Consider the following 13,548-nt stretch of genomic DNA (forward strand, 5'->3'; position numbering starts at 1 on the left):
TCATTATTCAGTCTATATATGTTCCAAATGCATTTATTGAGCAGTGAATGTGTTTAAAGTATGCATGTGGCCCAGCCAGTGTGGCTTAGTTGGTCGAGCATGTTCCCATGCACCAAGAGGTCACCGGTTCGATTCCCGGTCAGCACATGCCTGGGTTGTGGGCTCCATCCCCAGTAGGGGGCATGCAGGAGGCAGCCAATCGATGTTTCTCTCTCTCCCTCTCCTTTCCTCTCTCTCTAAAATCAATAAAAACATTAAAAAAAATAATAAAATAAAGTATACATATGAATTTGTTGAATTAATGGATTTAAATGCTATGGGCATTTCTGCCTTTTGTGGAGTTTGCAATCTACTGCACTTGCTGGAATTACAATCTGAACCTTGAAGAGTTCAGAGTCAGCACTGTAGATTTGGATGCAGTCCACAGGGAAATAATTGAAGCCAAGAAAGTAGCAAAAAGGGTTAAGGAAGAAATTTTTCAGAGTAAAAGGAGTTGGAGGTGAGGAAGTAGAAATGTGTGTAGATTATTTTGAAAACTTGGATGGTTAACAGGAAAAGTATGCGATGAAAATTCAAGGGACTATGCAGCATTGAGGTTTTGTTTTTGTTTTTTTAAGGAAAAGGGGGACTTGAGTTTATCTTCAGGGCCAGTGGGAGTATTTAAATATATAAAATAGAGGAATGGAGGAAAGTCCTGAAATAGTGGTTCTGAATAACATAAAATCAGAAATAGAAGGGTTGGTCTCAAGGGGGAAAAAACCTCTCAGGCTTTTCTACTTATTTTGACCTTGTTTGAATGTTATGGTTGGACATACAGATTAATTTCTGAAGGGTAGAAAACTTGGTCATTTAAAAATTTATTTTTACAAAGCATTAACAATGAATTTCCTCTACCTTTTTTGAACTTTTAAAAAGAAAATAGTATTTCCTATTATGTTTTATATCATGTGTAATACAACTCAAGACTGTCACATTCCAATATTTGCCATTATATATTTAATACGTAATACCTCTCATCTATTAAAGTACAACCTTGATTGAGGTAGATGTTTACAGGGGTAATATATTGTTTGTTCAGATTTGATAGATTTTGCTAGTTCTTTATTCCATAGCATCTAAAATCAGCTAATAGAAACTTGTAGAAAAACAGCCTAAGGTATTTTTTGCCTCTTTTGCTTTAGGTGTTTATGCGATTTGTTAACACCTCCTTGTGTGTGTTTGTTTGCAGAGCTGCAAATTTATATTTCCTGTTTCTAGTCGTCCTGAACTGGGTGCCTTTGGTAGAAGCCTTCCAAAAGGAAATTACGATGCTGCCTCTGGTGGTGGTCCTTACAATTATTGCTATTAAGGATGGCTTGGAAGACTACCGAAAATACAAAATTGATAAGCAGATCAACAACTTAGTAACAAAAGTTTACAGTAGGTAAGTGTAACAGGAGCTGTCCTAGGGAATACACATGTATCACTTAGAAACATGCATATTGTTGCTTTCCCCGCTTAGGTGTCACCAGGACCTTTTTTGTGGTGGTGGTGGTGGTAGTGGTGGTGACATTTTCAACTAATACGTATTAAAGACCTACAGTGAATTTAATTAATGTGTCATAGGAAAACAAAAGTGTATGAGACATTGCCAACCAGGAGTTAAAAACTTCTCTGACTTAAAAGTGAAACTGAAAAATTAAATCTCAGACCATCAGAAGGAAAGCAAGCAGATAGTTTTAAATCCTAAATGTTACAGTTTGGGATTAGAAGAAGATGGGGTATAAAAAATATATATGGATATGAAAAACAAGATGGAATATGAGAAAGAGAAGACGAGAGCTACCTTTTTCAGAAAGGGATTCTGAAAAATGGAGAAAAAGTGTTTTTGGTGGCATAAACATAGAGGCTGATCAAACCCTTCCTGCTGCAGCAACGGCAGAGGGCATTCATAATAGGAGGTCTTTTCAGAAGTGTATTTGCTGTTAGAGACTTGTATTTCCAATATTTATGAACTAGAAAGCTGCATAGCCAAGAATAAGGCCAATAAGATAAGTTTTAAACTTTACTATATATTATATTCTTACATTTACAAAATATATCTACAATGCTAGCGTCCAGAAACAACTGTTTATAATACTGTGGGATATTTTTTCAGGTCGTGTGCAGACTGTGTGTCTGTTTTACCAAATTCAGATAATACTACATTATTGTTTTCTCATTCATTCTTTTAGCCTAATATTGTATCATAAACATTTCCCATGTCTTTATCCTTCAGGAAAGTATTTTAATAGCTGCATTGTCTCTCATATGACTAATTTATTTAAATATTTCCAGCCCTGGCCAGTGTGGCTCAGTTGACTGGACATCGCCCATGCACTGAAAGGTTGCTGGTTCGATTCCCTGTCAGGGCATAAGCCTGGGTTGTGTCTTCATCCCTGGTAGGGGCCATCCAGGAGGCAGCCAATCAATGTTTCACACTCGCATTCATGTTTCTCTTTCTCCCTCTCCCTTCCTCTCTCTTCAAAAATCAATAAATTCTTAAAAAAATATTTTCTACATTTGTATTATTTTGAGAATTATGCTTCAGTGAGTATTTTGAGAATTATGCTTCAGTGAGCAAAAGGTTTTGAAGATTTATGATTATTTTAACATTATAACTAGAAATATAATTAGAATTACTAGATCATAGAAGAGGGATGCATTTAAGTTCTTATTTGTGTGGCTTTTATGAAAATGAATCAAAAAGTTTATAATGTTAATTCTCTGGAGTTCCTTTTCATGAGAACTGTATTTGGTTTTTTAAGAAGTCATCATTAGAACAATTTTTTGAACAGATTTCTGAATCAAATATGTTCATTTATAAACAAGTTTATGGTGTAATTTTTTTTTCATTTCAGAGGTAGGAAAGTTTATGGAGTATTTTGGGGGTAATGAATATATTAACTTGGCCTGAGGGGATTAACCAAAAAAAGAAGCAATAATATGGGTGGTTGGGTGGGGAGAGATTAACCAAAGAACTTATGCATATATGCATAACCCATGGACACAGACAATACTGTGGTGAAGGCCTGGGGTTGGTGGTGGGTGCAAGGTAGAAGGGGTCAATGGGGAAAAAAGTGGACATCTGTAATACTTTAAACAATAAAGATAAATTAAAAAAAAAAAAGTTAAAGAGAGAGTTTAAGGCCTACTGTGGAGGGACTTCACCACCAGGCTACTGCTTGGACATTGTATTAGTCAGGGTTCTCCAGAGAAACAGAACCAACAGGAATGAGATTTATTATCAGAAATCGGCTTACATGATATGGAGGCTAAGAAACCCCACCATCCGCAAGCTGGAGCCCCAGGAAGGCTGGCAGTGTTATTGCAAAGCCTGAGAGATGGAGAGCTGAAGATGTAGGTTTCAGTCCAAGTCTGAAGGCCTGAGAACCAGGAGTGCTGAGGTCAGCAGTTCAATGTCCCAGTTCAGCAGTCAGTCGGGCAAAGAGTAAATTCTGTCTTCCTCTACCTTTTTATCCTATTCAGGCCCTCAAGAGATCAGATGAAGCTCACCCACACCAGGGAGGGCCATCTGCTTTACTCAGTTCACCAGACCAAATGCTAATTTCCTCCAGAAACACTCTCACAGACACACCCAGAAGTAATGTTTAACCAGATAGCTGGATACCCCGTGGCCCAGTGAAGTTGACACATAAAATTAACCATCATAGGTATTTTCCTTTGGTGGTAGAGAATCCGTCTTTTCAGCAGAGAAGTAGTGTGGTAAAAGCTGTGCTTTAGGAATATTGGTCTCCTCGAATCATGGGAACAGCCTCTACTACTAGAGTAGGTTTCTCTCCACTGATCAGTCTAGGGCATTACTGGGAGTAAACGCAAAGCGCAGGAAGGGGTTCAGAGCAGAGACACTGTGAAGAAGAACCCAATTGAATCTGGTGAACTTCTGTGATTTTTGAGCTTTTGAAAATAAAGGTACCACTCATAGAAATAGGGAGCATTAAATTCACCTCAGGTGAAATGACTTGGAAATTATAGCAGGACAGGCATGCAAGTGGAAATGCCCAGTGGGCAAATAGGAACTCTGGCGAAGTTCTGGAAGGAAGGAAAGGCTACAGAGGGAAACTTCAAAGTCATCAGTCCATTTTCTATGGAATGAAATGTCTATTCCACCATATGGCATGTAGGACTGAACCGTCAAAATGTGACCTCTGCCTACGTATTTGATGTTCTCTCTCTTACTTCCCTGCATGGAAGAGTGAACTGATGCGCACAAACATTAGGGAAAAGTTTGGTAGACAAAATAAACCACTGATTTACCTTTCTCTGTGAACTAATAAACTCTAGCTAATCAAAGATTTCCTTTAGTTGGATTCAACCTGGTGTATTAGGTATTTTGGGAGCATATGTTATAAAAATGTACTTCTTAGCTCGTTAAGCTAAATTTCTTAAAATATATCATAATTCTGTATAGCAGAAGTTTTATAACTATTAACCCAAAGTGGCATTTGTATTTCACTTAATGTGTTAATTTTAAAAATATATAGGTCATATAACTGAGAATATAATTATTTCCCAGGCTTCTTTGACAATGTATTTAAATATTTAACCCCATAAATATAATAGAAAATAAATCTCTTGCCCGGCCGGGCGTGGCTCAGCGGTTAAAGCGTCGGCCTAGGATCCAGGCAATCAGGGTTAGATTCCCGGTCCGGGCACATGCCCGGTTGCGGGCTTGATCAATGACTCTCTCCTCATTGATGTTTCTGTCTCTCTCTCTCCCTCTCCTTTCCTCTCTCTGAAATCAATAAAGATATATTTAAATAAATAAATAAATAAATAAATAAATAAATAAATAAATCTCCACCTTTAAAATAAATGTATATTTGTGACTAGTACCAGTTCTTTATAGACACTTGGGAGGCAATGGGGGAATGAGACAGACTTTCCTAACCTTTGCTGGCAGCAGCATATGGGAAATGCTCCTTCTCTGGCCGATAGGATGTTCTGTAATACAAATGTCCCCATTCTACTCTAAGGAAAATGCTTTTGGGGCATAATTGATGTTGTGGGCATGGAAAGGCATGAGAAGTTTGGCAAAAACATTAACATAAAGCAGAGTATTTAAGGCAAATCAAGCTCAAACACCGTATCTTTCCTTTAAAGTTTTTTTTGAATATGTGGAATAGCTAAACTACTTTTGAAAACGGATATAATTTGCCAGTTTCTTTTGTAGGAATCAATTGCAACAGACTCGGGGCTGTCTAAGATTTTTATTAAATAAGTGTAACTGTTAATATAGTGGTATAATGATTTTTAAAATGTTGTGTCTGGGTATTTATTCCATTTCTTTTGTGTCGCCGTCGTCTTTAATTGTCCCCTCTGCCACGTGGGAAGCCCTCTGAGAACAGATGTGTCTGTGCCCTTCCAGATCCCAACACTTGACCACAGCATACATGCAGAAATTGCTTCCTATATGAATAACTCCATCAAAGAGTAAATTTAATTTTGTTCCAGATTTACACTCAAATAGCAAAATGGTTCAAAATCTCACGGGAAAAGTAGAGCTGAAAAATATGTTTTAGCAGCTGGTAACTAAATTTTCAGGTAAAACACATTGTGGAATTTAGGTTTTCTAATTCTGGGGCTTCCCTTTTAGCAGTTAATGGATTAAAATTCACCCTAATACATTAAACGTGCTTTAATTCATATGGTGAAACTTAAAAAACCCACTACTGTGTATGTTTTTGGCTTGATATTCTTTTTAAACTTTTTTTTTCAATTTTAGGAAAGAGAAAAAATACCTTGATCAGTGCTGGAAAGATGTGACTGTTGGGGACTTTATTCGCCTTTCCTGTAATGAGGTCATTCCTGCAGATATGGTCTTACTCTTTTCCACTGATCCAGATGGAATCTGCCATATTGAGACTTCTGGTCTTGATGGAGAGAGCAATTTAAAACAGAGGCAGGTGGTTCGGGGATATGCAGAGCAGGTAAATGACATGTTTGCAGTTGGTGACATTAACATTTCCTTTTTAGAAAATGACTAAGCTTATTTTTACATGTATAGATAAAGAGATTTTAAAATTTATTTTTACCATTAAAAAATAGAATCCCAGAAGGCTTAATATAGCTCCCGATATCAGTGGAAGTATGCTATATCTTGTAGATAATAGGATATGATGACTTTGGAGTTAATGAATTTCAGTCTGCAATCATCTGTTTTTTGGAACTGAATTAAAAGCACCTAACAATTATTTTGACTTTGGGTGGTGGGCACACAATGCATTATACAAATGATGTATCATAGACTTGTGCACTTGAAACCTATGATTTTATTAATGTCACCCCAATAAATTTAATTTAAAAAGAATTATTTTGCAATTTGGAAAATTATTTTGTAATAGAAATAATCACCCTCTAATTTATCGTTTTTAAGCCTAGACTTTATGTTATTGGAGCTGGAGATATAAATAGATCATTGTTCCTAAAAATCTGTCATTACTTATATACCAACACCTTTTAAAGGCTTGTAGCTCCTCATGCCACAGAGCTTCTAGACTTTTCATGGGCTGTGGTGAGGGAAACAAGGACTTTGAAGTTACATTAATTAACATGAGTTTGAATGAATTCCAATTCTGCTGTTCATTACTGTCTGACTTTGAGCAACTTTATGCATCAGTTTCTTTATCTTAAAATGGAGATGTCTCCCTACTAGCCTTGCTGTGAGACTCAAGTGAAGTAGTATTTGTAAAAGCCTCATACATAATGCCTAAGTTTCAGTTTTCCTTCCCTTTCTCTGGAAGCACTTGAGATGAAGGATTTTAAAATTTAATGGCCTTCCTTTAAATGAACTACTAATAGGTCAGATTTTCTTCCTCTTATACTTGTAAGCCAGAGAATATGTTAGCCAAAGAATACCCTTATCTTTAGTAAATTTCATCACCTGATGTCACATTGGGCCCATCTTTCAACCTATGTATTTAGTATTTAGATCCTCTGTGATTGATAGGCCTCTGAGCTTATTGTCATTGTCACTTTTATAAGCATTCCTGCACCTAAGACATTTTTAAAAGCCTTGTACAACTTGGATTTTTATTACATACCACTAAATACCTACTTTGAGGGTGATGTCAGCTAATTAATCAGCACACTTTGGATTTAATTAAGGGTGAGCCTTCTGGTATTCTGTGACCTCAGTTGTTACCCTGTCTCTAAATTCCGTCTTGTTTTGAGACCTTTAGCAAATTACTGATCCTCTTTGTGTCTTTCTTTCTTCATCTATTAATTATACCTAATTATATTACCACATGGGGTTGGAAAGAAGGTATCAGTTAACATATTTAAAGTGCATAATATAGATTCTAGTACATCAAAAGAACTGAAAAATATTATTAGCAAATTGAATTATATGATCATAACTCATATTTTCCATTATGTTTGCTTTATAAATGTTTCACGAGCTGTATCAATAGCATTTTTTGTTAGCCAAAAGGCCTTATGAAAATAAAATGGGAAATAAGATAGGGTTGGCGTGGCTTGTTCATAGTGAGTCCATGCCTATGTTCTATAAAGACACTTTGCTTATTTTTTGCTCATTGGTTTTATAAAACATTCTAAAATTATTGTTTGATCCATTAGAGTATTTTGTAAGATATTAATGTCCAGCTTATTTTTAAATTTTTTTTTTAAATTGCTGGAATCAAATGCATTATGTGTTCAAAGTATTCACATGTACATTTACTCTCAGAAACTACCTACATGGTTGAAGAACACCAACAGTGTTTTCAGCCTTGTGCCTTCTCGATAAGAGTGTTGACTGTATGAATAGAAGCTCTCTTCTGCAGAGTCCTGCATGGATTCCAGTATAGGATTCAGACATCCTCATTGCCTGCTGATGACTATTAATGCTCTAGGACCATTCTGATCCAATTTATTCATCCATAATTATGCCTGTATTTTCCTTCATTTGGGCAATTTGTGACATAAACTTTGTGGCAAGGATGCCTTAGTTTTACCTTAAGAATTGGTGAAGGAACAAACACTTAAATCTTAAGGGTTTAACCTTGAATTCTCCTTGTTTTATGATTTTAAAATATACATGTATAAATATATATGTTTTAGGACTCTGAACTTGATCCTGAGAAATTCTTCAGTAGGATAGAATGTGAAAGTCCAAACAATGACCTCAGCAGATTCCGAGGCTTCCTGTGAGTGATACATGACTTACCTTTGTGGGTAGAATTGTGTGTTGCAGCTATTTTTAACTTGATAAAACTTTGTGTACTTATATCCAAGTTGAATCACTAATGGTCATATGTTTAGACACCTTATAAATTTGGTAAATATTTACCTATGTATATTTTCAAAATAACAACCAAACCTTCTTCTTAAACTAATCCTAGAACCTCAGTGGTGTAAGAATGTCTTACATAAGCTCCACATTAAGCCAAAAACATGTTAGTTGTTTGGAAGGAGGTGTTTGGACAGAACTGACAGCTTAGGTGACATGATAGGATGGTGTTCTGCAGAATTAGAGTAGCATGTGGACAGTTCTGGTTGGCAAAATTTAGGTAGTGATTTGGAAACACATCTAAGAAGAAGTATGAAAAATAATGACAGTGTTCATTTTGGAGGCTTCTTGTGCTATCCACATCTCTTTTGCACAAGCAGCTAGAATTTGGGGTCTTACCTAATTTTATGCCTGGCTTATGCCACTTAATGGCTTTATGCACTGAGCCAACTCATTTACTCCTTTAGTTTCTTTATTTTTAAGAAGAGACAATTCGACCTACTTCATAGTGGTGATCTTGTGAGAAAATGGTAGAGAAAAGTTCTCAACTCGTTTTTTCGAGAACCAGAATTGGTCCTGATACCATTACCCAGATACCAAAAGCATTCAAAGACATTTAAGAAAAGATCAGTGTCTCTCATGAACCGTGTATGCAAATATTCTAACAAAATTATACCGAATCACATCCAACAATGTATAAAAAGGATAGTACATCATGACCAAGTGGGACTTATCCCCAAAATTGCAGGATTGATTTAACATTTGAAAATCAAACAATGTGATCCACCATATTAATAAACCATAATTAACAAATTAAAAAAGAAAATCCAGGTGATCATTTCATAGATGTAGAAAAAACATTTGACAAAACCTAGCTTTTGTTCTTACAAACTGGAACTAGAAGGGAACTTCCTTAACCTGATAAATGGCATTTGTGTAAAAACCTGTAGATAGCATCATACTTAATGGTAAAAGACTAAATGCTTTTTCCAAGATCAGGAACAAGACATAGGTATTCACTTGACGACTTTTTTTCAAACAAGAACTGGAGATTTTTTTTTAAAAAAAATATATCTTTATTGATTTCAGAGAGAGGAAAGGAGAGGGAGAGAGAGATAGAAACATCAATGATGAGAGAGTAATTGATCAAGCTCACAACCCGGGCATGTGCCCTGACCGGGAATCGAACCCCATCGCCTGGATCCCAGGTCGATGCTCAACCGCTGAGCCATGCCTGGCTGGGCAAGAACTGGAGATTTTAGCTAGTACAGTCAGGCAAGAAAAGGAAATCAAATAAAAAGAAGGAAGCAAAACCTTTATTCATAGATGGTGTGATAGTCTTTGTAGAAAGTCTGATAAAATCTATTAAAAAAACTGCATGAATTAATAAGTGTATTTAACAGTGTTCTAGGAAATATGATTAACATACAAAAATCAGTTGTATTTCTGTATACTAGGAATGAGCAAATAGATATTGAAAAATTTTAAATATAATTTACAGTAGCATCAGTAAAAATAAAATACTTAAGGATAAATTTGACAAAAGATGTGAAAGACCTGCACACTGAACATTACTGAACACTGTTGAGAGAAATTAAAGACCTAAATTAAAAGTAGAGGCATATTTTTTCATACATTGACTCAATAGTTTTCATGATGTGAGTTTGCCCAAAATTGATCTATAAATTCAGTGTAATCCCAAAAAAATTCCAGCAGGTTTTTTTGTGTGTGTGTGTGCTTTTTTTTTTTTTTAGAAATTGACAAGTTTATTCTAAAAATTTATATGGAGCTGCAAAGGAACTAGGTTAACTAAAACAGCTTTCAAAAAGAAGAAAGTTGGAGGGCTAACACCACCTGACTTCAAGACGTATTATAAAGGTACAATAATCAAGCCAGTGTCATTTTGGCATAAAAATGAACCAATAGATCAATGGAAAATGTTGTGAAGCCCAGAAATTAACCCAGATATTTATGGACACATGGTATTTGACAAAGATGCAAAGGCAGTTTAGTAAAGAAAGTTTAGTTTTTTTAATAGATGATGCTGCAGCAATTGAATATATTTAAAAAATAAACTACAGTCCACACTTCTCACCATTAAAAAATTTACTAAATAAGTATCCTATGCTTAAATGTAAACCTAAAATTATAAAACTCCTAGAAGAAAACATAGGGTCAATCTTGTACCTTGGGTTAGACACAGATTTCTTAGCTATAGCACTAAAAGTACAATCCACAAAAAGGTAAAAAATAAAATAACTTTATCAAATTTAAAAACCTTTTCTCTTCAAATGACACTATTAGGGTAAATGACAATGTAAGACACAGACTGGAAGAAAATATTTTCAATGCATTTATCTGATATAGGACTTATATTCAGAAAATATAAAGACATCTCAAAACTCAGTAATAAGAATACAAACAATACAATTTTTAGAATGGTCAAAAAAATTTGAACACTTTAGCAGAGAAAATAAATGGATTACAAATATTTGTGTGAAAAGATGTAAGTAAAAAGCACAGATCTCTAATGCTAAAATTACAAAGATCAACTATACAAAATGTAGGTGAGGATGCAGAGGAACTGGAACACTCACACTGCTGGTAGGAATTCAAATGGTACAATTACTTTGGAAAACAGTTTGGAAATTTCCCAGAAAGGTAAACATACACCCATTGTGTAGCCCGGGCATTCCACTCCTAAGTAGTTACCCAAGAGAAAAGAAAACGTATAGTAACTGGTACACAAATATTCATAGCAGCTTTATTTGTATTAGCCAAGAACTGGAAACAACCCAAATGTCTATCAACAGGGAAATAGATAAACAAATTGTGGTATATCCATAAGTAGAATACTACTTAGCAGCAAAAAAGAATTCACAAGGGCTACATGCAACAACATGAATACATCTGAAAATAACCATGAGTGAAAAGCCAGGCATAAAAAGAGTGTATACTATATGATCTGATTTATAGAGTCTCTAGAAAATGAAAGGTAATTCATAGTGTTAGAAAGCAGATGACTGAGTGCTGAGATGGGGAAAGTGGGAAGGATGGGTTACAAAAGGACATGAGGAAACCTTTGGGAGTGATGGATATGTTTATTGCCCTGATTGTGGTGATGGTTTCACAGGGGAAACATGTCAAAACATCAGATTTTATACTTTAAATATGGGCAGATGATACTTGTTAGTTATTCCTCAATAAAGTTGTTTAAATTTTTATAAAACATAAGAGTTATGTAAGTAATTGTAGATTATAATGGTAGCATCTTTAAGTAGCATCTGTACAGACAGGTTGTCCAGCAGAGATGGGAACTATGCAGTGGAATAAAGAAAGGCTTGGTCCTGGTAAGGAGATAATGCCAGAATTAAATCTTCAAGAATGTGAAGATGCCATGTAGGCAGTTCATTGCCAAGAATGACTGATATTCTAGGTTGATGGAGCAACATAGGCAATGGCATAGAGGCCTGAGACCACAGTGCATTTGTTCAGTTGTGAGTGGTTAAGTATGTCTGGAATGTGAGTGAGCAATAAGGGAGATCATAAAGAAGCCAGATCCTGAAGGAACTTGTATGCTTTGCTTAAGATGAAATATTTATCCTGAAGTCATTGGGGTTAACATTAGAGAAATCCTTCCATGGCTAAATTTTAGATGGTCTTCATGAAGAGACATTAGGCAGATACCCCTCTCATCAGAAACATGCTCATAAACCATCTCCTAGGATGAGTGCTTTTCTAGGATTATTTCCTTTAGCTGCTGACAGTTTGTAAAGTTTCCTCTTGTAAATGTCAGATTCAGGAGCTGCCATTTTTAAACTGATGTCAGATCTGTCTTAGGGTCCAGCCTATACAACCTTCTCCCCACAGCTGGGAATGCTGACCCTCCTGACAAAATCAGACTCCTTTGGCAGGGTGAATCTTGTTTATGGACATGAGAAAACAGGAAGGAACATAGCCTAGCACTGTGTGAACTACAGCATAGAATTCTGCCCTGAATCTGGGCAGAGCATGTATTAGTAGATTTTTTAAAAATTATAAAAGCATTGTTGCCACTCTAATTCTGATCCTGTGTTCCAATTCTGACAGCTTGTCTAATACCTGAGACTCCATCTCTTGCTACCTTGGATCCTTTCACTGTGGTGTGAACTTGACCAAATGTCTGGGACTAGAGCCCTTGCCTGGTCTACCTTTGTCAGCCCCTCTCTTCATCCACTTTGGACATGGTTCTTTTTTAACAGATACATGAGAGCATCACTTGCTATGCTAGGTACTGAGTCTTGCCCCAGAATCCTTACCTAGTCCCAAGTCCCTTTCTGCTCCTGGCTCTCCACATTATCACTTGCCCCTGGATTCCTGGATGCCACATTTGCTTACCCTTTGGTTCCTCCATTCTTGATAAGTTCTTTTGATGTCTGTTTGTTCCAACATGTGGTGCCTTACTTTCTGATTAGCATGGTCTGACCACTGAAATGGTCTTCCTCCTGGAATCCACAGCTAAAAGATACTCTCTGCTTCCTCCCTCCAACCCCCCTCAGATTATTTCTTCCTAAGTGTTTGGACTAACTTGGGTCTTTTCTGTTGATCCCTGTATTGAGAGTTGGCTTCACTAATTTTCGGAGAAGCATTTAATGAGAGAATTAGCCCAGGAAGACCCAGGGACTTTCTGTGGAATTATTTTTAACCGTTGAACTAGCTCCTTGTACTTTTCTTACTTTGTTGTCTGTTTTCAGATTGCAACAAAAGTAGAGATGCTCAAGCTTACACTCTATGAGATGCCTTCCCTGATCTTCTTACTCTCAAACAGAACTGACTTCCTTCCTATTTTTGCCCACGTTGTATGCTAACTCTCATATTTCTATCATAATAGTTATAATCTTTTGATTACACTTATATATTTTATATCATTCATCTCCTCTTAGATCACAGGAGCCAAGACTGTGTATGTTCATTTTTCTATTCCCGGCATCTGGTGGGAGTGCTGGGACACAGTAGATGTTACATAGGTTCTTGAATGGATGCGAGCTGTATGTGTTTAGTCTGTGCTTCATATAGAATCCGAAGGTCTCATGCCATAAGTGTCAAATATCACACACCCATCAGGTGCAGGACATGTTTAGCATCTGAGCAGATGCAACCAAATAGAAGCTGGGCTTTGATCTAATGGTAACCTAGAGTGATGTGATGATGAAAATAAGGATCCCAGGGGGAAACATTTTTATATTTACTAAGGCACTTTGGAACTGAGGCTTTTGTATGTTAAATCTGTCCCTATAAAG

The 13,548-nt window shown here is 36.2% G+C and overlaps 1 protein-coding gene across 2 annotated transcripts in view; it reads left to right on the forward strand.

Annotated features, from left to right (window-relative positions):
- Positions 1-13,548, forward strand: part of ATP10D (ATPase phospholipid transporting 10D (putative)) — an 85,253-nt gene that overhangs the window by 27,407 nt on the left and 44,298 nt on the right. For both annotated transcript variants that reach the window (XM_081139820.1, XM_081139821.1), the window contains exons 3-5: positions 1,229-1,423; positions 5,765-5,969; positions 8,101-8,186. In XM_081139820.1, coding sequence (XP_080995946.1) covers positions 1,229-1,423; positions 5,765-5,969; positions 8,101-8,186 — 486 coding nt within the window. The remainder of the gene's footprint in view (positions 1-1,228; positions 1,424-5,764; positions 5,970-8,100; positions 8,187-13,548) is intronic.

Source organism: Miniopterus schreibersii, assembly GCF_964146895.1.
Source record: "Miniopterus schreibersii genome assembly, chromosome: 1".
Classification (NCBI taxonomy): Eukaryota; Metazoa; Chordata; class Mammalia; order Chiroptera; family Miniopteridae; genus Miniopterus; species Miniopterus schreibersii.